The following is a 21042-nucleotide window of genomic DNA, read 5'->3' on the forward strand; positions in this document are numbered from 1 at the left end:
CAGAACCCACAGGGTCAGAGTTGCTGGAGCTATGTCAGACTCTAAGCCAGTCTGGCGGTGTCCCACAGGGCTCAGTCCTGGGACCCCTCTTGTTCGGCATTTATTTTTCCGAGGTACAGGCAAACATAGGAGGATTGTGGCTGACAAAGTTCGCAGATGACTGCAAACTGGGCGCCATAATTGATACTCCAGCGGACACAAACATCCTTCAGAGAGGCCTCATAGAAATGGATAATTGGTGCCAGAGCCATGGCCTTAAGCTGAATGCCAAAAAATGTATAGTCATACCCTTTGGGAAAAACAAGGTACCGACAAATTACCACATAGGTGGTAATCCATTAAGGAAGAGGTAATCAGGGACCTAGGGACCCAGGTTGACAGTAACCTCTCATTTGACACTCACATTGCCAAAGTGGTTAGGAAGACCTTCTATATTGCCCACCTTATCATGAAGGGTTTCACATCTAGATCAAGAGAGGTCATTGTGCCCTGTACTCTTCTCTTATCAGGCCAATGATTGAGTACAGTGCCCCATTTGGGATGTATCTCACCCGACACCTGCAGCAGTTGGAAAGACCCCAAAAGTTCCTCACCAAGAGGATAAAGGGTCTTAAACATATGTCATATGCTGCCCGACTGAAAAAACTCCAGCTCTATTCAGTCGCATTCCGCCTACTGAGCGGTGATCTGTGCCTGGCCTACAAGGCCATGTCCAATCCGCAATTAATGGACATGCTCCACCTCAGAAAATCCAAATCCATCAGAGCTACGAGAACAAGAGACTTAAACCTCAACACAGAAATAAATAGGACGTGCTGGAGGGACAGATTCATAACCCAGAGGCTCCCTACACTCTGGAACAGAATCCCAGTCCATGTTAGGCAGAGCCCCTCACTGACTCTATTCAAGAGAAATCTTGACGAGTGGATGGGAGATCGTAGGTTTACCCCGGGGGTCATCTCTGTGTCACTACTAGACAGAGGCACAGTAAACTAAACCCTAAAAGGGCGTAGTATTCTCATCCTAAGGGGTGGTGAAAGCCACACACACTCTGGCTAGGCTTATAAATGCCCTAGGGCAGATAGCCTAGTACGAACCTATGAGCCCTCTGTACAAGTCCATTCTTTATGCCTAAGGTGGCCACAGAGACTAGTATTGATCAGTCTATTCAGTTACCAGTCTTCTTTCCAAATTTCTCTAACAAGGGCAGATATGTTTTACACCTTCTTGATGTGCATAGAAAACTTTTGTTACCTTCATAGAACAAAACAGTATAGGAAATCTGAACAGCTATTTGTATCCTTCTCTCCTAACTGGGTAGGCCAAGCAGTCTCCAAGATTGCTCTGCCCAAAAGGATTGTGAATTGTATTTCTCTAATTTATTCAAAGAATGGTCTGCAATTACCTCGCCCCCTAAAGCCCATTCTACTAGATCTGTGGTCACTTCTTCTGCCTTCTCCTCCAGAGCATCAGTTGATGATATTTATGCCGCAGCCATAGACTCAGACCTTTGTGACTCATTACAAATTGGGCATTGTCTCCAGAAGCAGATTCTTTTGGTTCAGCAGTGCTCCTGCATATCCTTCCTTGAGGCCACCCAAGGGCAATGTAGATGGGAACTCCAACCCAGTAGTGAGGAAGGATGAAAAGGGCAACATAGGTTCATAGGTTGGTACTGAGCTATCTGCCCGAAGGCATATATTAGCCCAGCCACGTTGTGCGGTATTCACCGCCCCTTTAGTAGTTCCCTAGACCCTTGTACTAGCAGCTAGTACCCTTGGCCCCTATCTAGTAGTGCTGTTGGTGTGATCCCCAGTGTGAACTTTCTGTTACCCATCCACTCATCAAGGTTCCTCTTGAAGAGTGATAGTGAGGGGCTCTGTCTTATGTAGATTGGGACCCTGTTCCATAGTAAGAGAAGTCTCTGCGAAGGGAATCTATCCCTCCAGCATGTTTTATTCATTGTTGTGTTGAGGTTTATATCCCTAGAGCGTGTAGCTCAAGTAGATTTGGTTTTGCTAAGATGGAGCAAGTTCAACAATTCTGGGTTGGACAGGGCTCTGTACGTTAGACCGAGATCGCCTCTGAGAAAGCGGTATGCAACAGAGAACAGTCTGAGCTTTTTCAATCGTGCTGTATAGGGAAACTGTTTGAGGCCAGTAATTCACTTGGGTAGGTACCTCTGTGATCTCTCTAGCTGCTGGAGATGTCTAGCTAGGTACATTCCAATTGGTGCATTGTACTCAATAATGGGTCTGATGAGGGAAGAGTAGAGGGGCACCATTACATCCTTAGATCTTGATGCGAACCCTTTCATGATCAGATGGGTCACATAGAAGGGTTTTCTAACCACTTTGGCAACATGGTTATCAAAGGAAAGCTGGCTATCTACTTGGGTCCCTAGATCCCTTAGTTCTTCTTCAGATTTCATGAGATTACCTCCTATGTTGTAGTTTGCGGGTATTCTGTTTTTTCCAAAGGGGATTACTACGCATTTTTTTGCATTTAGCTTGAGACCATGGCTTTGACACCATGCATCAGTCTCATTTAGGCCCTTCTGGAGGATCTCCATGTCGGCCGGAGACTCTATTATAGCACCCAGTTTGCAGTCGTCTGCAAACTTAGTCAGCCACAGCCCTTCTGTGCTTGCCTGTACTTCTGAGAAGTATATGCCAAACAGGAGGGGCCCCAGGACAGAGCCCTGAGGCACACCACTCGTTACTGGTCTGGATTCGGACATAGATCCTGCTACTCTTACTTTATGGGATCTGTCTGAGAGCCAGTTTACGATCCATCTTGTGACGTAAGGGTTTATGCCCAGGCTGGTGAGCTTATCAATAATACCCGAATGGGGAATGGTGTCAGATGCTTTAGCAAGGTCAAGGTAAGCCGTGTGTACCTTCTTTCCCTTATCTATAGCCTGAGTAACTGTCTCAAAGAAATCCACCAGGTTCAGGAGGCATGATCTGCCCTTGACAAAGCCGAACTCTGTGGGGTCCAGCGACTGGAGGTTCCCAATTTCTCCATTTATGAGTTCCATAATGATTCTCTCCATAGCCTTACAGATCAGACTGGTCAGGCTTATTGGTCGGTAGTTCCCAGGGTCAGTTGTGGCCCCACCCTTGTGTAGCGGGACCACCATTGCCGTGCGCCATTCTCTGGGCACATATCCTGTAGAGAGGCTGAGACTGAACAGGGTATTAAGATGCGGGGTTAATTCCTTTTGGAGCTCACGATGAGACAGCCTGGGACACCATCTGGTCCCATGGAGGCAGTGTTTTTAGCTTTAGATAGAGCCTTGTTAACCAACGTATCAGTAATAATTGGACTTGCACAATCCCCTGGAATGGTAATAGGCCCTGTAGGTGGTGAGGGGGGGAGGGGAATTTGCACTGAACCTGTCAGCCAAGATGTTGGCAATGTCAGAAGGGTCAGTGTATTTTGTTCCATTTTGTACTAGCTCAGAACAGACCTGAGCGTTGCCATTTTGGTTTTTGACGTAGCCATAGAAGGCCTTATAGTTATCCTTGGCAACTTTCTTTTCAAAATTAGCTTTAGTTGACTTGTTGAGGGCCCTCAATTTCATACTAATGCTGATCAGGGATGATTTTTGTACTTGAGATTTGGCCTTTTTTTGTATAAGTCTCCTCCTTTTATTGTAAAGTTTGCTTATGGCTGGGGTCCACCAGACTGGTTTCTTCTTGCTTGAGGAAGGAGTCTTGGTTTTATTTGGGATAGCACGGTCCATGCAATCCTGAAGATGCATATAGAGTGCCTTGGTGTAGGATTCCGCATCCTGGATATCATTATCCTTTTGCAAGGGCATAGTGAAGCTTTCCACTTCGGATGCAAGTAGTTTGAAGTTTGCTTTGGAAAGGTGGGGGAGGTGGAGGGGTGAGGATGTCCAGGGTTATCAGTTTGTGGTCGGATCTGAACAAGGAGGGAGTGATAACGGGTGTGGTACTGTGGGCGCCCATATTTGTGATGATTAAATCCAATATGTTGTCCCCTCTAGTGGGGGAACATATTAGTTGTTCAAGGGCATTTGAATTTATAAATTCTATGAATCGCTGAGCATAGGTGTTGGAACATTGGTAGTTCGCCCAGTCTATACCAGGTAAGTTGAAATCACCCAAGATTATGGTGTTGGGTAGGACCTTTATATTTTCCAATGTCTCAAGGAATGCAGAGTGAGCATCTTGGGACATGGTGGGCGATCTATAACCGGCTACGACTTGAAATGTAGTTTTGCCTGCTGATAGTTGCGCATGGATGATCTCTGGGGCATCATGCTGCGCTACTAACCTGGAGATATGGGTATCCTTGATGAATATGGATACACCTCCACCCTTTGTACTACGATCCGGTAACTGAGGCCGGAAGGTATGATATGAATTGTAACCTGGCAGTGCTGGGGTGCTCTCTTTAGAAGATTAATTGTCATAGAAGTCATTGACATCAGATTTAGAAGTTTTGTACTTAGCATAACTTAGCATCAGTGTTGTCTATTTTCATTCTTCCTCACCTTCCCTCCCAGCCATCCCCCAGCCTAGTGACTACTAGAAGATTGAGTTAATTTTTGGAACTCTTAGGATCCTGGTTCGAGCCTCCAATTCTCTTCTGTCTTTACAATCTCTTGTTACTGTAAACATTTAGGCAGCAGACTCGATCAGTGGAGGCTGTAGAGGGGGTAGAGCATTGTGAGTAGAGGGCAGAGCTCGAGAATAGGATCCAAGTCTGTACAATGCGGCTGAATCAGATCCCAGACCCAATAGTGAGGAAGAATGAAAATGGACAACACAGATGCCAAGTTATGGTAAATACATAACTACTAAATTTCCATCAAAGCTGGGTCAAAGACTGCCCTGTAAGCCAGGCAGAGGTCACCCCTTAGCAACCTGTAGGAGACAGAATATAGTGACAGGGCTTTCAGTCTTTCTGCATAAGACTTGTATTTTGTACCCTGTAATTTCTTGGTGAGAAACTTGTGTGGTCTCTCCAGTTGTTACAGGTGTATGGTGAGGTACATGAAAAAGGGAGCATTGTACTCAATTTTGGTCTGATGATGACCAAGTATAATGGAATTACAACATCCATAGATTTAGATGCGATGCCTTTACTTGTAAGATGTGGCACATAGAAGGGTTTCCTTACTACTGTGGATATTACTACTGTGGATATGTGGTGGTCAACCTGAATACCCAGATCACATACCACTGGTTCTACACTAGGGGGAGGTGCTATCTATAATGTAATTAGCAGGGATGTCAGATTTCCCAAAGGAAATAATAATGCATTTTTTTATTTAGCTTTAATCCGTGGTTTTGGCACTAATCATTTTTGTATGTTAACCCTGTCTGCAGTACGTTTACATTATTGGAGGTATCAATGATTGCTCCCAATTCGCAATCGTCAGTGAACTTGGCCAGCCACGGGCCATCCAAGTTTGCCTGGACTTCTGAGAAATACTTTCAAACAGTAAGGGACCCAGAATAGAACCCTGTGGTATGCCACTGGTGACTGGTCTTTTCCTAGAGGTGAAGTCACCCACTTTCACAGTATATATCCTGTCAGTAAGCCAGTTGGCTACCCATCTGGTAATGCAGGAGTTACTTCCCAGTTGGGAGAGTTTTTCTCTCATACCTGAGTGGGGATTGTATTAAATGCCTTGGCTAGGCCAAGATAACTCGTCCAGGGCCTTGGTGACTTTCTCAAAGAAGTCTACCATGTTTAACAGGCATGAGCTGCCTTTAACAAATCCGAACTGGGTTCCAGAGTTTGGAGATTACCTATGTCCTTGTTAATAAGGTCCGTAATGATTATTTCCATGGCCTTGCAGATGAGGCTAGTCAAGCTTATAGGCCTATAATTTCCAGGGTCAGTTAATGTGCAAAGGAATTGCTTTTGCTGTCCTCCATTCCGCTGGAACATAGCCAGTTTAAACAGGGATCCAAGTGGGTCTGCTAGGTCATGTTTTAAGTTGTTTAAAAGGCAACCTGGGATGCTGTCTGGTCCCATTGATGCCATGTTTTTGGCCTTGTAGAGCATCAAGATGACCTGCTCTCTTGAGATAGTAGACTGAGGAATGGTGGCAGGTATACTTTTGGGGATAACTGGAGGGGATGGGGTGTTAGTTGTGCTCTAAATCTATCAGCTGCTAGGTTGGCTATTACCTCCAGTTAAGTATGGATGGTGCCATCCATAACCAGCTCAGTGTATAGCTAGGTATTCCTTTTGGATTTCGGACGTAGTTAAAGAATGCCTTGTGATTATCATTAGTTAGGGAGGCTATTTTTACTTCGTAATTAACTATGGAGGACTTGACAAGATCTCCAATTTCTTTTGTTTAAGCTAGAGAGGGATTTCTTTCTCTGCTGAGCCAGTTCCCTCTTTTTCTTGAATATTCATTTCTTTCTCTTGTATACCCTGTTTATACTGGGTGTTCACCAGGATGGCTTGTTTTTTGGCTAGACCTGGTTTTAATCCAGCCAGGTACAGCTGATTCTAAACAACGACTTAACTGGTTATACAGGGTTATGGTGTCCACCTTTACATAGGAGTCCTTGTTATCTGCGTTCAAGGGGTCATTGAAATTTCTTAAACCATCACTTAGGAAGTAATTTGTCTTTGAAGAATTCCTAAGCATTTTTGAGCTTGATGGGGTATCTGGTCTTATAATTACATTGAAAGAGACTGATTTATGATCTGATCTTACCAGGGAGGACATAACACAGTGGGGTGGGTGGGTTGCAGTACCCTCCATGTTTATGAGTACTATGTTCAGGAAATTTGACCCTCTTGTGGGTGTGCTGATCAGCTGTTCCAAAGCATTTGCATTGACAAAGTCCAAGAACTTCTGAGTCAACGTGTTTGTGGTCGTGTATGCTTCCCAGTCGATGGTAGGATAATTAAAATCACCAGTGAGTAAGGTGATGGGCTGTATAGCAAGTGACTCCGGTAAGTCCAGGAATGCGATATACTTTTCCTGTTTCTTGGGGGCCTATAGCTAGCTAGCTATGATGTACTAGGGGGCTTTGCCTATAGTTAATTGGGCATGGAGTAGCTCAAGAGATTCATATTGTTTGGCCTTTCTTGAGGTGTACTTATCCTTAATGAAGATGGATATACCTCCTCATTTGGTTTTTTCACTCTCAATTTGTGGCCTGTATGAACAGAGGGCATTGTAGCCCTGCACAGTGGGGTGCATTCCATGCCTTTGAACCATGTCTCGGTGACTGCACAGATGTCAGCATCTTCCATATTGAGGAATGCTTGCAGGGAGTGCAGTTTCCCATTTTGACTCCTAGCGTTAAGCAGCAGTACCTTGAGTTTATCTAGAGAGGATTTTGTTATGTTGAGAGGTTGTTTATTTTGACACTGCCTAAAAAAAGGCACATTAGGTGTGGCTTATGCCTTTGCCAGTAACCAAATGCCTAGAGGAGACAGATGTAGACCATCTCTGGCAAAGCAGTGTGGCCTGTCTACCAATCTTCACAGACACCAGAAGCAAAGCCAATTGTTAAAAGTCAATCATTTTTTGTTTGTATTTCTTGGAGAAGGTAGAATGCTGCTAAAGGCTAGACTTATATCTGTCTGTGACACATAATCTGAGAATCTTAGTCATGTGTCTTTTCATATAATTCACTGAGGTAAGTCTCAAGTCATTGACCTCCACATGGACTATGATGGAGTCATGCTGGTACTTCTGGTTGCATGACTTGAGTGACTTGATGGATCCTGATACCTGACGGGCAGCTAGCTGTAACCCGCTGCTTATCCAGCCTGGTGAGGGGAATGTCTGTGTATCTCACAATGGAATCATCTGTGACCAATACACTAAGTTTTGTGGTTTTAAACCTTATGGACTTATTTGTTGAGGCACAGGTGTATGTGTTATTATGTACTATAGTAGTTTTTTTTTAATTAAGTGTATAAGTGGTTTCTATTTGGGAAGCCCCTGATCATTTGGTAAGTTACTAGTGAGTACCTCTGCATATGTGGGCTTATGTGTCATGTCCTTATTTAGTGTGGGAAGTGTGTTTGTGTGCTGGCAACCTATTTGGCATTCGATTTATCCTTATGTGAGAGTCTTGCCTCCAGTTTCATTGTGTAACTACATCTCTCACATGAAGTATTTGTTTGTTTCAGGAGTAAGTGGTTGTCAGTATACGTGAGACAGCTGCTACATTGCCCCAGGATGCCCATGTCTATCAGGCTGGCCAGAGAGATGATGGGAAACTGCCCATCGATGATAACAGGCTTTTACTGTATGTTTTATTAGGGAAGGGAATTGGTTAATTTGATTGGACTGTGCTGGTACTGCCAAGACTACAAGAGGGATCTGTACTTTGTGTAGGCTAGGGTTGATCAGTAAGGCAACGCTGCTCTTTGCGTAACTGAGTTGCTCCTAGAGCAGCAGAAAAGCTGGAAAGAGTTTCATTGACAGCTGTTTATGGAAAAACTGAGCTTCTAGGGTTTTGTGTCTTTACAGGGCACTGCTAACTGCTGCTGTGAGAAGAGTAGCACCACACAAACCCAAGGCTTAAATATGAGCAAAGAGAAACAAGTTTAAGCTAACTATCAATCAGTAAAGCACACAATAAGCCTTCCACCATCAATCTAAAAGCTCAGACAGGTTAGATCATCACACTTCTGCCACAAGGGTGCAGAAAAAACATTATCTTAATGGAGAATAGCTGGTTTGGAGCCCAAGTGTAACAAGACCACACAAACTACCATCAACAGCCCTACCCCCTACAACTAGCATGCAATGTAGTACAGTGCAGTTAACCACTTATAGCAGCAGCAGACAGTATTTTTTTTCTTTTGAAACTGCTGAAGTACAGTTACAGTATATAAGAAAAGTGCAAAAGAATACTTAGAGCCCTTCTGTGTACTTCCCAGCGCAGACTGATCAGGTAAACACCTACGGCCATTAGATGAATAATCCTGGTCCTCCTAATGTAAAAGCACAGAAAAGGAGTGTCTAGAGTTAAATGCTACTACAAGCAAACTTAAAAGATACAAAATGTTACCACAAATAGACTTAACGATATGGATACAGCAGCATAGTTTAAACAGCTTATGAAAGTGAGATTATTCAATAAAAGTACTTTGTATAAATGAACCAAGAACCACTGAATAGTACAGACTTTATAAAGCCTTATTGCTTAGAATGTAAGTTGTTCTGTTAGCAGATACTATTGATGATGTATTTTAAAGTAAAAGATGAAATTGTTTTGAATGCAGATATTTTTGCAGTCAGCATTAGATGCGTTTTTCAATGTGTTGTCTGTTAGTGATTGTGTTTGTCAAGTGTAGAGGAAAACGTCACATAGAGAACAATTACCTGATCTCTATCACACATGCTTGCTTACACAAACATTTTACTGGCAACCAGGATACCTAATGTGCATGCCACTGTGACTCTTTTTCCTAGGTTTCCTTTTATAGAGGAGCTATTCCTGAAGGTGTACCTGAAGATGCTGTTAAAAGGAGGAAGGGTCCAGATTCTCAGTGGATGGCCACACTGCTTCTTAAATTGCCAGTAAGTAACAGTGCAGATATATGACAGAATGTGTCCCTGTATTAACCTTGTTGTGAGAGACAGGTAAACATTTACTGACCAGCGTAAAGGATAAATATCATCAACATTTACGTACATACCCCGGGGTCAGATGCTTGCCAAGCATTGACTTTCTGAGGTTTAGTTTTCTCCATATTGACAACATGCATTCTTGTTGAATGTGACCTTTTCAATAAAGTATATCTTGAAAACCTCATCCAGGCAGTGACTGTATTCATTATTCGGGTTTGCCTTTCTCTGTAGTGAGATTTCAGTGGATTGACTTAGAATGCCCTTACTGTCCGTAAATTAGCTTTCTGAGAGAATATGTTTTCTGGAGCATTTCAGAAGTTCATTTCTGAAATTCATCTTACAATGATATGGTAGTACCTTCATATCAATGCCTTATGTAATATTTTATTTGTATTTAAACTTTATAGTTTTGTTATGTGCTACCAAAGCTGCGTACTTGCATCTGGTTGCAGAAAGGAAACTGATTTGCTGTAAAGTATTATGAAGTATAACTTGAAAAGGTTTTTTTTTTGAATTCATGCATTCATTCTGCATTTCTCTGTTTAATCCATTTCAGGGTTATGGGAGAGTCCAAACCTATTTGGTATTCATTGATCTCAAGGCAGAGAAACTATGTTTTATACTTAAAAAAACATCAGAAAATTAACCTTTTTCTCATATTCTGTTACCAGTGTAATGTTTGGGAGAGTTTTCATAACTCAGTGTGCAAAGTTCAGAATTACCTCTCTCCCATCACAAAAGTTTTGTTGTGATAAAACTAAAAGTGCTATCAAAATGACAGGTTATCACAGAGTAAACAAATGTTATTTGTCAGGTATGTTCACGTTTAGTACAGAGAACCACATTTTTTCTCAATATTGACAGAGAAGTACTATATTTGTTCAAGTTAAGTGGGACTGTTTTTTTGAGGAGTGAGAGAGGGAGGTCCAGGTGATGATGGCGTGATGTGTATCTAGTCAGAAGGTTTAATAAGCAGCACACAGAGACAGTGTATGTGGATGTTCATCTTGTTGATCAATGCTGCAGTAGCCTTAGCTGGGTTATATCCTTCCAAGGATATAACAGCTGACCAGCTTCCAAAGCTTCAGGACACCTTTCACTCATCCAAACTATCAGGTGGCTCATGCTGAGCTGAATAAAAGGCATGTGTGGGTGTAAAGGTCTTCAAAGCTTTACTGCCACTGAAGAGTACTCACCTCTGAAGCGTTCGAGGATCAGTGGTCAGTTTGTGCTTTCCTTTGCTGGGCAGATAAGTTCCCTTTTAAGGAAGAAAAAACTTCCATTGTCTTAATTTTCTTGCTGTTTATCTTCTTCTTCTTCAGGAAAGTTATTTTAAAGTTAGGAGCGTTGTGTTTTAACCGACTGTCTTGAGACTGTAACATGCTTTTAAACGGAGAACTTGTTTTTTCTGTCAGCTTAAAAGTGGTGTAAACTAACTGAAAACAGTTTTTTTTTTCTCTGTATGAATTGTGTTTATTTTACTTTTATGAGACTGGCATAGTGTTTTAAAGTGCTTTTTACAGATTTTTACTGTCAAAAAGTAACATTTGTGGACTGGTAGTGTTTACAAGAATTTGCTGCTTGTCTTCCACTGGAAAGAAACACCATTTTCGGCTTGACCATAGAACATGGTTGGTCCTTCTGCCACAAAAAGAAAAAAAATATGCAAACAGCCTTTCCCACCATAGCAGGCTAGCATTTTGCCTTAGCCACAGGTGGGTGACTCTGCTTTGGCAATTTGTTTTATGTCAGACCATTCTTCCTTTACGCTGGATCTCTCTGATGCACCACCTACAGCCACTATGGATCAGGGGTTAGCCACTTCCTCTGTGGCTGTGGGGTTCCCCTCAGTGGGCAAGGGAGAACCACTCTCGTCAGTCGTGGGAGATGGAACAGGGATGGGTTCCCTGTTGTGTCAAAATTTTGTGCCAGTCCCTGGGGAAGCTGCGGCCGCCATTAGTAACACTGTTGGCCCCATTATTCCTGTCAAAAGGAAATGGAAAACCAAGCATGCATCATCTACTCAATTTTCTTTGGATAAGAGTAATTTCCTGGGTCTGGCTTAGTGTTTAATTCAAGCTATTGACCCTTCTTCTAAAGTAGTTTCTGGTAAAAGAAAGAGAGATTCCTGTTTTCTTGAAGTGATTCAAGATTCTGAATCTGAACAGTAGCAGGGGGTTTTCTTTCTTTGATTCTCTGATTCAGACTTAGATGAGAGATGATTTGATTTTCCTGAAGTTTCTGTTTTCTGTTCTATTTTCTAGACTATTTCAATGTTTTTAGTAGGGAACTTTTAGGGATTTACTCAATCAGAAAATGCTATGAGTTGTTAGAGAAGGATTTTCCAGAACCTAGAGGATGTGTGTGTGTTACTGCCTACAGTTTTCCTGATATTCAGCCAGGTGCCCCTAAAAATACAGACAGGATGTATAAAAGCTCATCAATTTTTTTTTTTTTTACATTTTTATTCACTGTTCCTAAATCTGATCCTGCGGCTATATCTTTAGTTGATCCCACTGCTGCTAAGCACTTAGTTAATTCCAATCCTACTGTTTCTGATAAGGATAAGAAAGTTATTGATAGATATAGAAAATAGTGTATACTTCTGAAAATTTAATTTTCAGAATTTTGAACTGTCGGACCCGTATGTTAACATTTGTTCTGACAGATTGTGAAATGATGAGGAATATTTTATCTGTAGTTTCTTCTTGTGGAGCGAAATCTTCAAATAATTTAGATGTTCATCATGTTTCACTGTTGCAGTCATTACACTTGGGTTATCCTGCTGGCAGGCGACCTGTAGTCGGCTCAAGTTCCAAAGTCTTGGTCCAGCGTCAGTTGCTATCGCCTCTTCCCTGACGTCAGTGCGCCAGGGGTATAAAAGTTGCAACCGATGCCATTTTCTTCAGTCTTTCTTGCTGTCGCCTCTTCCCTGACGTCAGTGCGCCAGGGGTATAAAAGTTGCAACCGACGCCATTTTCTTCAGTCTTTCTTGCTGCACGGTGCCCAAAACATAAGCAGTTTGCAAGTGCAGGTCAACCGACTCCTGAGATTTTCAAAATTGAATTTCAGAACCGAAGTCTTCAATAAAGCTAAGTACCCCGTTGGGGAAACTTTTTCTTCCTCCAGACCAATGTCAGTAAAAGTTAATAATTGTATTTCTTGTGGGAAGCAAATACCTCATAAGGATTTTCACTCTTACTGCATTCCTTGCCTAGGCCCTGACCACGACGTCACTAGTTGTCAGTTTTGTGCTAGATTTAATAAACGCACTATTAAATGTCGGTTTGATTTTGCTTTACATTATTTTGGACGAAGATTTAATTACATAATGCCGTTGGAACAACCGATGACCGGAATGTATAAAAAACACAAAGACAAAGAAAGACAGGCATCCGAGGTCGGTAGGTCCAAAACCGACGACGAAGCCTCTTCTAGGCCAGTCGCCGGTTCTCAGTGAGGCGCTTTCGCAAGCCCCTGGCACCCGCTACCTCAGAGCCACAGGCCGCAACCGACAGCCACGAGGAAACACCGAGGCCTGTGGAAACTGAAGGTATTGGGCCTACGGAAAATATACCCTCAGATGGGTCCGCAGCCGCTGAGCAGGCACCGGCTTCTGAGGGTGTTTTCAGACCTTCACAGCTTACAATCAAAGCTACTACAGCAGCAAAGGCAAAGTCTAAAACACCATTAAAGACCAAGAAACAAGTGCAGCATTCTCCAGAACAGTCATCCATGCCTAAGAAACAGATGCTTAAAATGGCCAAAGACCTTATTACTTTAATCAGGGGCTCCCATCCCCCTCCTGACAAAAGGCCTAGGCAAGACACTGATTATGATTCCGCTGATCAGGTTTCCATTTCTTCTGATTCTTCATCTGACCAGGGCTATTCTCTCCCTCCCTATGAGGACTCTGATGCTGAAGAGTCCATTCCTTCAGCCTCACCACCTGAGGATTACTCTTTTGGGGAAACCCTGCACACCATGAGGGAGCATTTACATTGGGAGAGCCAGGATTACTCAGAATCCAAGAAAAGGCTTAGAGATTTCCTTCTATTGCCTCAGCACAGGCCCTTGGCTATCCTCCCTGTGCTTGATATTGTTGATGATGTTTTTTTCTGAATCCAGTTTGTCTCCAGATTCTTTACCCCCTGCACCAGTAAAGCCAGACAGGTACTACAGGGTCCCAGACTATCATAAATTTCTTTACAAAAACCCCGCTGCGGACCCAGAAACTATTTTTCATGGTCCAAAAGGGGTTAATGCTTCCACTGCCAAAAATCCTGTCCCCTCAGATAGGGATTCCAGAGCTCTGGACAGATGGGGGACAAAAGTTTACACTTCTGCTACTTTAGCTGTAAGAGCTTTAAACTGTCAGTTTAACATGCTTAAATATCAGCAGTATCTCGTGTCATTGTTAAAGCAGAAAATGGTTACAAATATAGAAGGTCCTGACTGTAAAGAAATGCAGGATTTATTGCATGCAGTTGAACAAGTGGGAAAGCATACTCTGCAATGTGGTTTTGATTCATTAGAGGCTTCTTGTAGAGCCGCAGTTACAGGCTCAGTTATTCGAAGACATGCTTGGTTGAAAGAACAAAGTTTACCTGACCATGTTAAAATGAAATTATTGGATGCTCCACTTCAGCATGATACTTTGTTTGGTGTTAAGGCAGAAGAGGTTTTAAAGAAAATGGAGGATAAAGCAAAGTCAATGCAAACTGTGAAAGATTTCTTACAGGTTCAGCCACCTAGATTTAGCAGGAACTGGCCTTTAAAAAATTGGTCCTTTCCAGTGTCAGACAGACCACAAGGAGGCAGATACAGACGCCCAAGAGGCAGATGTCAGCCCCAAGGCTCCTACAGACCTAAACAATGGGATGCTTCAGCCCCCAAAGTAGGAGAAGACAAATCGCAACCTTATAGGAAACAGTCACAATGACTTCCCTCTGCAAATGCCAAGCTCTTACCAGTTGACAGCACCCCTAGGGGGAAAGCTAGCACTTTTCTCAAAAAATTGGCACATGATCACCCAAGACCAATGGGTGTTGAATATAGTTTCTCAAGGGTACAGGTTCCACTTCCACACGCTTCCAAAACCAAAAGGTATGCCAAACCTGCCACAAAGCCAATGGGCAGAGGCACAAAAACAGATTGCAGCTCTTAGGGATATGGGAGTTATTCAAAATGTTCCACAAGAAGAACAGGGCCAAGGATTTTACTCATGACTTTTCCTAGTACCCAGAAAGGACAAAGCATGGAGACCAATACTGGACCTGTCAATCCTAAATACTTTCCTGGATGTTCCAAAATTCAAAATGTTAACACTACAACAACTCTTGCCCATGCTGGGCAAAGAGGCTTGGCTAGTTACTTTGGATCTCAAGGAGGCATGCCTGCACGTCCCAGTCAGACAATCGTGCAGAAGATACCTCAGATTTATAACAGGCTCAATGCATTACCAATTCTCTGCACTGCCCTTTGGCTTATCTACTGCGCCCAAGGTCTTCACAAAATGCCTGGCCCCAGTAATTGCATTTTGCAGACAAAAAGGAATTCAGATATATCCCTACTTGGACGACTACCTTATTTAAGCAGAGAGCAAGGACATTCTTCTAAAGCACCTGGAGTTTGTAAAAAGATTACTAATTTGCCTAGGGTACACAGTAAACGAAAAGAAATCAAAACTAGTGTATTCCTGGGTGCAAGCTTATATTACAGCTACCCAGATGGCTTATCTCACGCCAGACAAACAAAGGCAACTTGACTCATTACTTTCAAATGATGGCAACAAAGACCCAGCTCCCTGCAAGAAAAATTCTGCAGGCCCTGGGTTTCTTGGCATCTTGCATTCTACTAATTCCATATGCCAAACTGCATATGAGGAAACTACAATGGTATCTAAAAAGTGTTTGGACTCAACATTGTCACAGCCTAGAGACAATCATAACCTTGATTCCTTGCCTACAACAGGAGTTTCGATGGTGGTCCCAGGCCTGTCACTACAACAAGGGACAGCCTTTCACCTTACCTACAGTCAGGCAGACAATAACAATGGATGCATCGGATTACGCCTCGGGAGCACATATGGCAGGAAAACGTATTCAGGCCATGTGGCCCAAGGAACAAATGCATCTTCACATCAATCATAAAGAGATGCTAGCTGCACAGAATGCCCTCACAGCCTTCAAGGACCTAATACATCCAGGACAATTATTAATAAAGATGGACAATACCAGAGTTATGTGGTACATAAACAAGCAAGGGAGCTCACATTCCTACCCCCTATGCAGACAAGCCATGACTTTGTGGAACACAGCACTGACTTACCAGGTGCATCTGCAAGCACAATTCCTGCCAGGAACAAAAAATACACTGGCAGACGAACTAAGCAGAAATCTCATGGATCTTCATGAATGGAAGCTAAATCCACAAGTGTTCAACAAGATAACAAGGGAATGGGGACGCCCAGGCATAGATCTATTTGCCTCCCCTCACAATTGCCAATTACAGAAATTTTGCACAAGGACTTATCACTCTCAAGCATGGAAAGTGGATGCTCTATCTTTCAACTGGAAAAACCTGACAGTCTCTGCCTTCCCTCCGATGCCTCTTCTCACCAAGGTGCTTCTAAAAGTCAGACAAGAGAGGCCAAAAATGATTCTGATTGCACCAGACTGGCCACGCCAGCACTGGTACCCAATCCTAAAGATTTTGTCCCAAAGCCCGGCTTGGCCTCTGCCTCAAATCCTTCATCTTCTGACGCAGCAAAACAATCAGATTCTGCACAGTCAACTGAAAATCTTAAACCTGGCAGCATGGCAGATAATGTAGCCACTCAGACTGCACCTCTCTCTAAAGCTGTTATGGATGTAATTTTGGAAGCCAGGAGACCCAGCACTAGGAAATCTTATGCGGAAAAATGGAAGAGATTCTGTGCTTGGAACCAGGCACAAGGGCTCGACCCACTGGTCCCTAATATGCCTCAGATTTTACAATACCTGACTGAGACGTTGGACAAAGGCCTATCTTTTTCTTCTATTAAAATCCATGCCTCTGCCATTTCAGCTCATTACAATACGGACCCTCCTATTTTTTCACATCCTCTACTACGACAGTACCTCAGAGGGGCAAAGAATATAAGACCCCCTAGGAGAGCACCAGTACCTACTTGGGACCTCAATTTTGTTTTAGAAAAACTAACACTGCCTCCTTTTGAACCAGCCAGCACAGCTGATCTAAAATTCTTGTCATGGAAAACTGCTCTGCTCCTAGCAATAAACTCAGCAAGAAGAGTTTCAGAGTTACAGGCATTGATGGCTGTGGAACCTTTCCTTATTTTTCACCAGGACAGGGTTTCTCTAAGGACGAACCCAACATTCATGCCAAAAGTGGTCTCCAATGTGGCCTTAAACCAAACTATTCATTTGCCTACTTTCTACCCAAATCCCCAGAATAAAGGGGAAAGACTTCTGCACTCTTTGGATATACACAGGCAGCTACGATTTTACTTGGACAAAACAAAAGCTTTCAGAAAAACTGAGCAACTGTTTGTAGCATATGCTGCAGGATCACCAGGAAAACCTATTACAAAGCAGACAATCTCCAAATGGATAGGACACTGTATCCGCTTCTGTTATGCACAACATGGCAAATCTGTGCCTAAGGGCATTAGGCCTCATTCTACCAGAGCAGCAGCCACTTCAGCAGCTGTCCTCAGAGGGGTACCAACCAAAGACATATTAGAAGCTGCAACCTGGAGCTCAGTGCACACTTTTACCAAGCACTACCACCTACCTTTCTACTCCAAATCCAAAGCAGGCTTTGCCACTGCAGTTCTGCAGGGCTTGTTAGCCTCGCCAAATCCAATATAGGCCCAGCCACCCTACCTCAGCTTTGGGATTCTATTTATTTATTTATTTTATTTTACATTTGTTGACCGAGATAGTCTGACTGGATGCATGTCCATTTTCAGCGGAGGCCTGGGGAGAAAAGCTCCAAGGTTAAGCAGATACAGCATTATATAATACCAGCATTACATATTTTTTTTTGTTAAGGACAGTCTTGTTTAAATTTGAGAGTATAGGGGATGCATACAGAAGGGTTGAAAGAAGGTGAGAGCGAGCTATGGCAATTTTAGCTGGAGGGGTTAGGAAGGCTTTTATTCTGTAAAGTAACCTTAGTTTTTTGTTGATGGTTTTGATAGTTTGGTTAACATGTAGGTCAAATTTTAGATTATTGTCTATGATGACACCTAATAGTTTTGTAGATGGGTCAGGGGAGATTATTGTGCCATCATTTGATTTTATGGTAAAGGTGAAAGCGGTAGACCTACGTGTTGGTGAAAATAACAGCATTTTAGTTTTTTTGGGATTTAGGATCAGACTATGTTCAGAAAGTCAGTTTTCTATTGTATTAAAGGTGGTCTGGGTAGCTGACCATAACTCTACTGGAGATGTGGCTGAGCAAATCAGAGTAGAGTCATCAGCATATTGGATACAGCTGACTTTTGGGATGACAGTATAAAGGTCGTTAATGAAGATGGAGAACAGCAAGGGTCCTAGTATAGAGCCTTGTGGTACTCCAAGGGTGTTAGGTAGAAGGTTAGAGAGTTTGTTCTGCCAGAGGACAGCCTGCTGTCGACCATTCAGGTAGGATTGAAACCATTGAAGGGCTCCAGTATCTAGACAGAATGTTTGCAGGGTGTGGATTAAAAGTTGGTGATCAACCATATTGAATGCCTTGGAAAGATCCAAAAAGAGGGCTGAGGATATATAATTATTGTTGCAATTATGGTTTATGGTGTTGGTAAAGGGTAGGAGGGCTGAAATAGTGCTGTGATGAGGACGGAAGCCATGCTGAGTGCCACAAGGTGATTCTGGATTAGGTGGTGCAGGAGTTGTCTATGAATACATTTTTCCATAATCTTTGCAAGTGGAGAGAGTATAGCTATTGGCCTATAATTGGAGAATTCAGTAGAACTGCCTCCTTTGTGAAGTGGGATTACATAGGATATTTTCCAGATGGTGGGAATTTTAGCTTCTACTATGGTTCGATTGATTAGTATTGAGACAGGGTAAGCAATAGCATCAGCTGATTTTTGTAGGTACTTGACAGGGAGTTGATCAGCAGAAAGTGTAGTGGGTTTTAATTTTTTGATCAAGGTACAGATAAGTGAAGTGGCGACTGGTTGGAAGCTGAACACGAGTAGGTTTCTAGGGGTGCTACTTTCAGGACCATGGGAGCCAGGAGGTAGTTGGCTAGCTAGGGCTTGAATTGTCTCAGTAAAGAATTGGTTAAAACTATCAGAAACATCTTCAGGGGTTTTATCAGTAGTAGCAGCAGGGATTGGGGTTGAAGTTTGTCCAGGGTATAGTAGATTATTTAAACCTGCCCAAAACTTCTGAGGGTTATTTTGATTTACTGTCTGTAAATTACAGTAGTATTTTTTTTTGTCTTGTAAAATTGATTTTTTGGTTTCTTTCCTGGATTGCCTGTATTTAATGTGATCTTGAGGGTCTTTAGAAGAACGCCATAAAGCCCATGCTTTGTTTCTAAGGGTAATTTTGAGTTTCGACTCTATAGAAAGCCATGGCGCAGTTTTTGCCTTGGTTCTCTTTGAACAAAGAGGTGCATGCAAATCAAGGATTTCAAGGAATTTGTTGTTAAAGTATGCTACTGCTTCCTCTAAGGGGAGATGTTTTAGAATAGATCAATTACATGAGTTTAGTTCTTGTTGGAATTTGGCAGGGTCAAAGTTTTTATTGTTTCTAACCTTTCTGTGTAAGGGTTGTTGGGAATTAATGGTTTTGTGCTTAATTACATATGTGAGAAGGTGATCGCTTAAGCCATTAAGGAGGGTACCAGAGGTGTACAGTTGGGGCTGACTATTTATGAGTACCCAGTCAAGTATACTTTCTTTTTGGTTGGGTTTACCTATCCTGGTAGGGTTGGATATAATTTCTGTAAATGCATGCAGGTTAATATGGGTGGTTGGGGATTCTGAGGAACAGGTGCCCCAGTCTATGTTTAAGTCTCCAAGTAGTAGGGTTTCTTGGGGGTAGTGACATGATAGCCAGTGCAGGATATCTTCAGATATAGATATATTGTTACCTGGGGGAATGTACATACAGATGATATTAATGCATTTATTTTTATTAAGTTGCAATTTGGCGGCAAGAATCTCTGAGTTATTAATCTGAGGTGGTTGTATTACATCTGTGGTGACATTCAACTCAGATTTATAGAGTACAGCTACCCCAACCCCCCTTCCTCGAAGCACGATCCAGCCTGTGTATGTTGTACCCAGGTGGTAACACTTCATTGTCTTTAGTGTTAGGTTTTAACCAGGTTTCAGATAAATAGAGAATCTCAAGGGAGTGGGCATCCAGAAGTGCATGCAATTCATGTACCTTGTTATTAATGCTTCTAATATTGAGATGACAGACTAGGAGAAAGTTAGTTGGCCTATTAATTGTAGGTTTGTAGCTTAGATTGCAAGTAGAGGGGGTATGTGTATCTGAAGTGAGTGGGCCAGGGATGGGGTGAATATCACCACCAAGTATTAGGTTGAGTCTATACTTGGTGATGAACTTCAGGAATTTGTTTGTTAGTTTGTGGTAGTGTTTGGATCTAGAGCTAATGTGCCTGGGGTTGAGATGTTGGTAGACTGAACAAGATGTTGGATAGGATCTGGTACTGTAAGTATGGTTGAAGGTGGAAGGATTTACAGCTGGGGTGATAGTATGGCCTTTTGGGACCTGAAATCCCGTGAGAAACTGGTTTTCATACAAGGTAAGGAGGTATGGTGTGAACAAGAGGGGTAGTAAAGAGGAGTATATCATTATCTGTGATTCAGCTAGTGAGTTAAGGAACTGTTTTACCTGGTGATGCAACACCAGAAGATAGAGTGGTGAGGTAAAGGTACTGGAATGGGGATGGGAGAATGCCAGATGAAAGCTAATAGATGCTATTAAAATGTAGGTAGTAGAATGGGGGTGGGTGGAATTATCCTAGATGAAAGCAGATAGGATATAGAAAGTGGGGGAGTGGCTATAGTACTATAAATTTAGAGGTACTGGGGGCGGGAGGGAATTGGGGGCAGGTAGGGGAGCGAAGAAAGCCCAAACGTAGCGGGGCTATTGCAGTTTACAAGGTTTCCTAAGGTGTCCTAAAGCTATAAGGTAAGTATTACAGCTCTTAATGTAAGAGTCAGTTTACTTAAGTTACAGGGGAAGGAGGCAACCACTCAAGTAGAAAAAAAGAGCCCTATGGCTGACCAATATGGTGACCTGCTTAATTACACAGCACTGTAAGTGAAAGCTTAACAAATGCTTTTTGTGTGTGCAATCTACTCTGTTTAAATGTTGAGAGAAACTGATTGCAGTCCTGTAGACACTGTTTTGTAGGGAACTGTAGAGTTCAATCTGTTTAAATGTTGAGAG

General features: G+C 42.6%; 1 protein-coding gene across 1 annotated transcript in view; it reads left to right on the forward strand.

Moving 5' to 3' along the window:
* The window catches only part of PIDD1 (p53-induced death domain protein 1), a 1004177-nt gene that overhangs the window by 858120 nt on the left and 125015 nt on the right, over positions 1-21042 (forward strand). The window contains exon 13 of the mRNA XM_044059769.1: positions 9440-9547. Coding sequence (XP_043915704.1) covers positions 9440-9547 — 108 coding nt within the window. The remainder of the gene's footprint in view (positions 1-9439; positions 9548-21042) is intronic.

The sequence above is a fragment of the Protopterus annectens genome, chromosome 17.part0 (genome assembly GCF_019279795.1).
Source record: "Protopterus annectens isolate FY-2018-M chromosome 17.part0, PAN1.0, whole genome shotgun sequence".
NCBI lineage: Eukaryota > Metazoa > Chordata > Ceratodontiformes > Protopteridae > Protopterus > Protopterus annectens.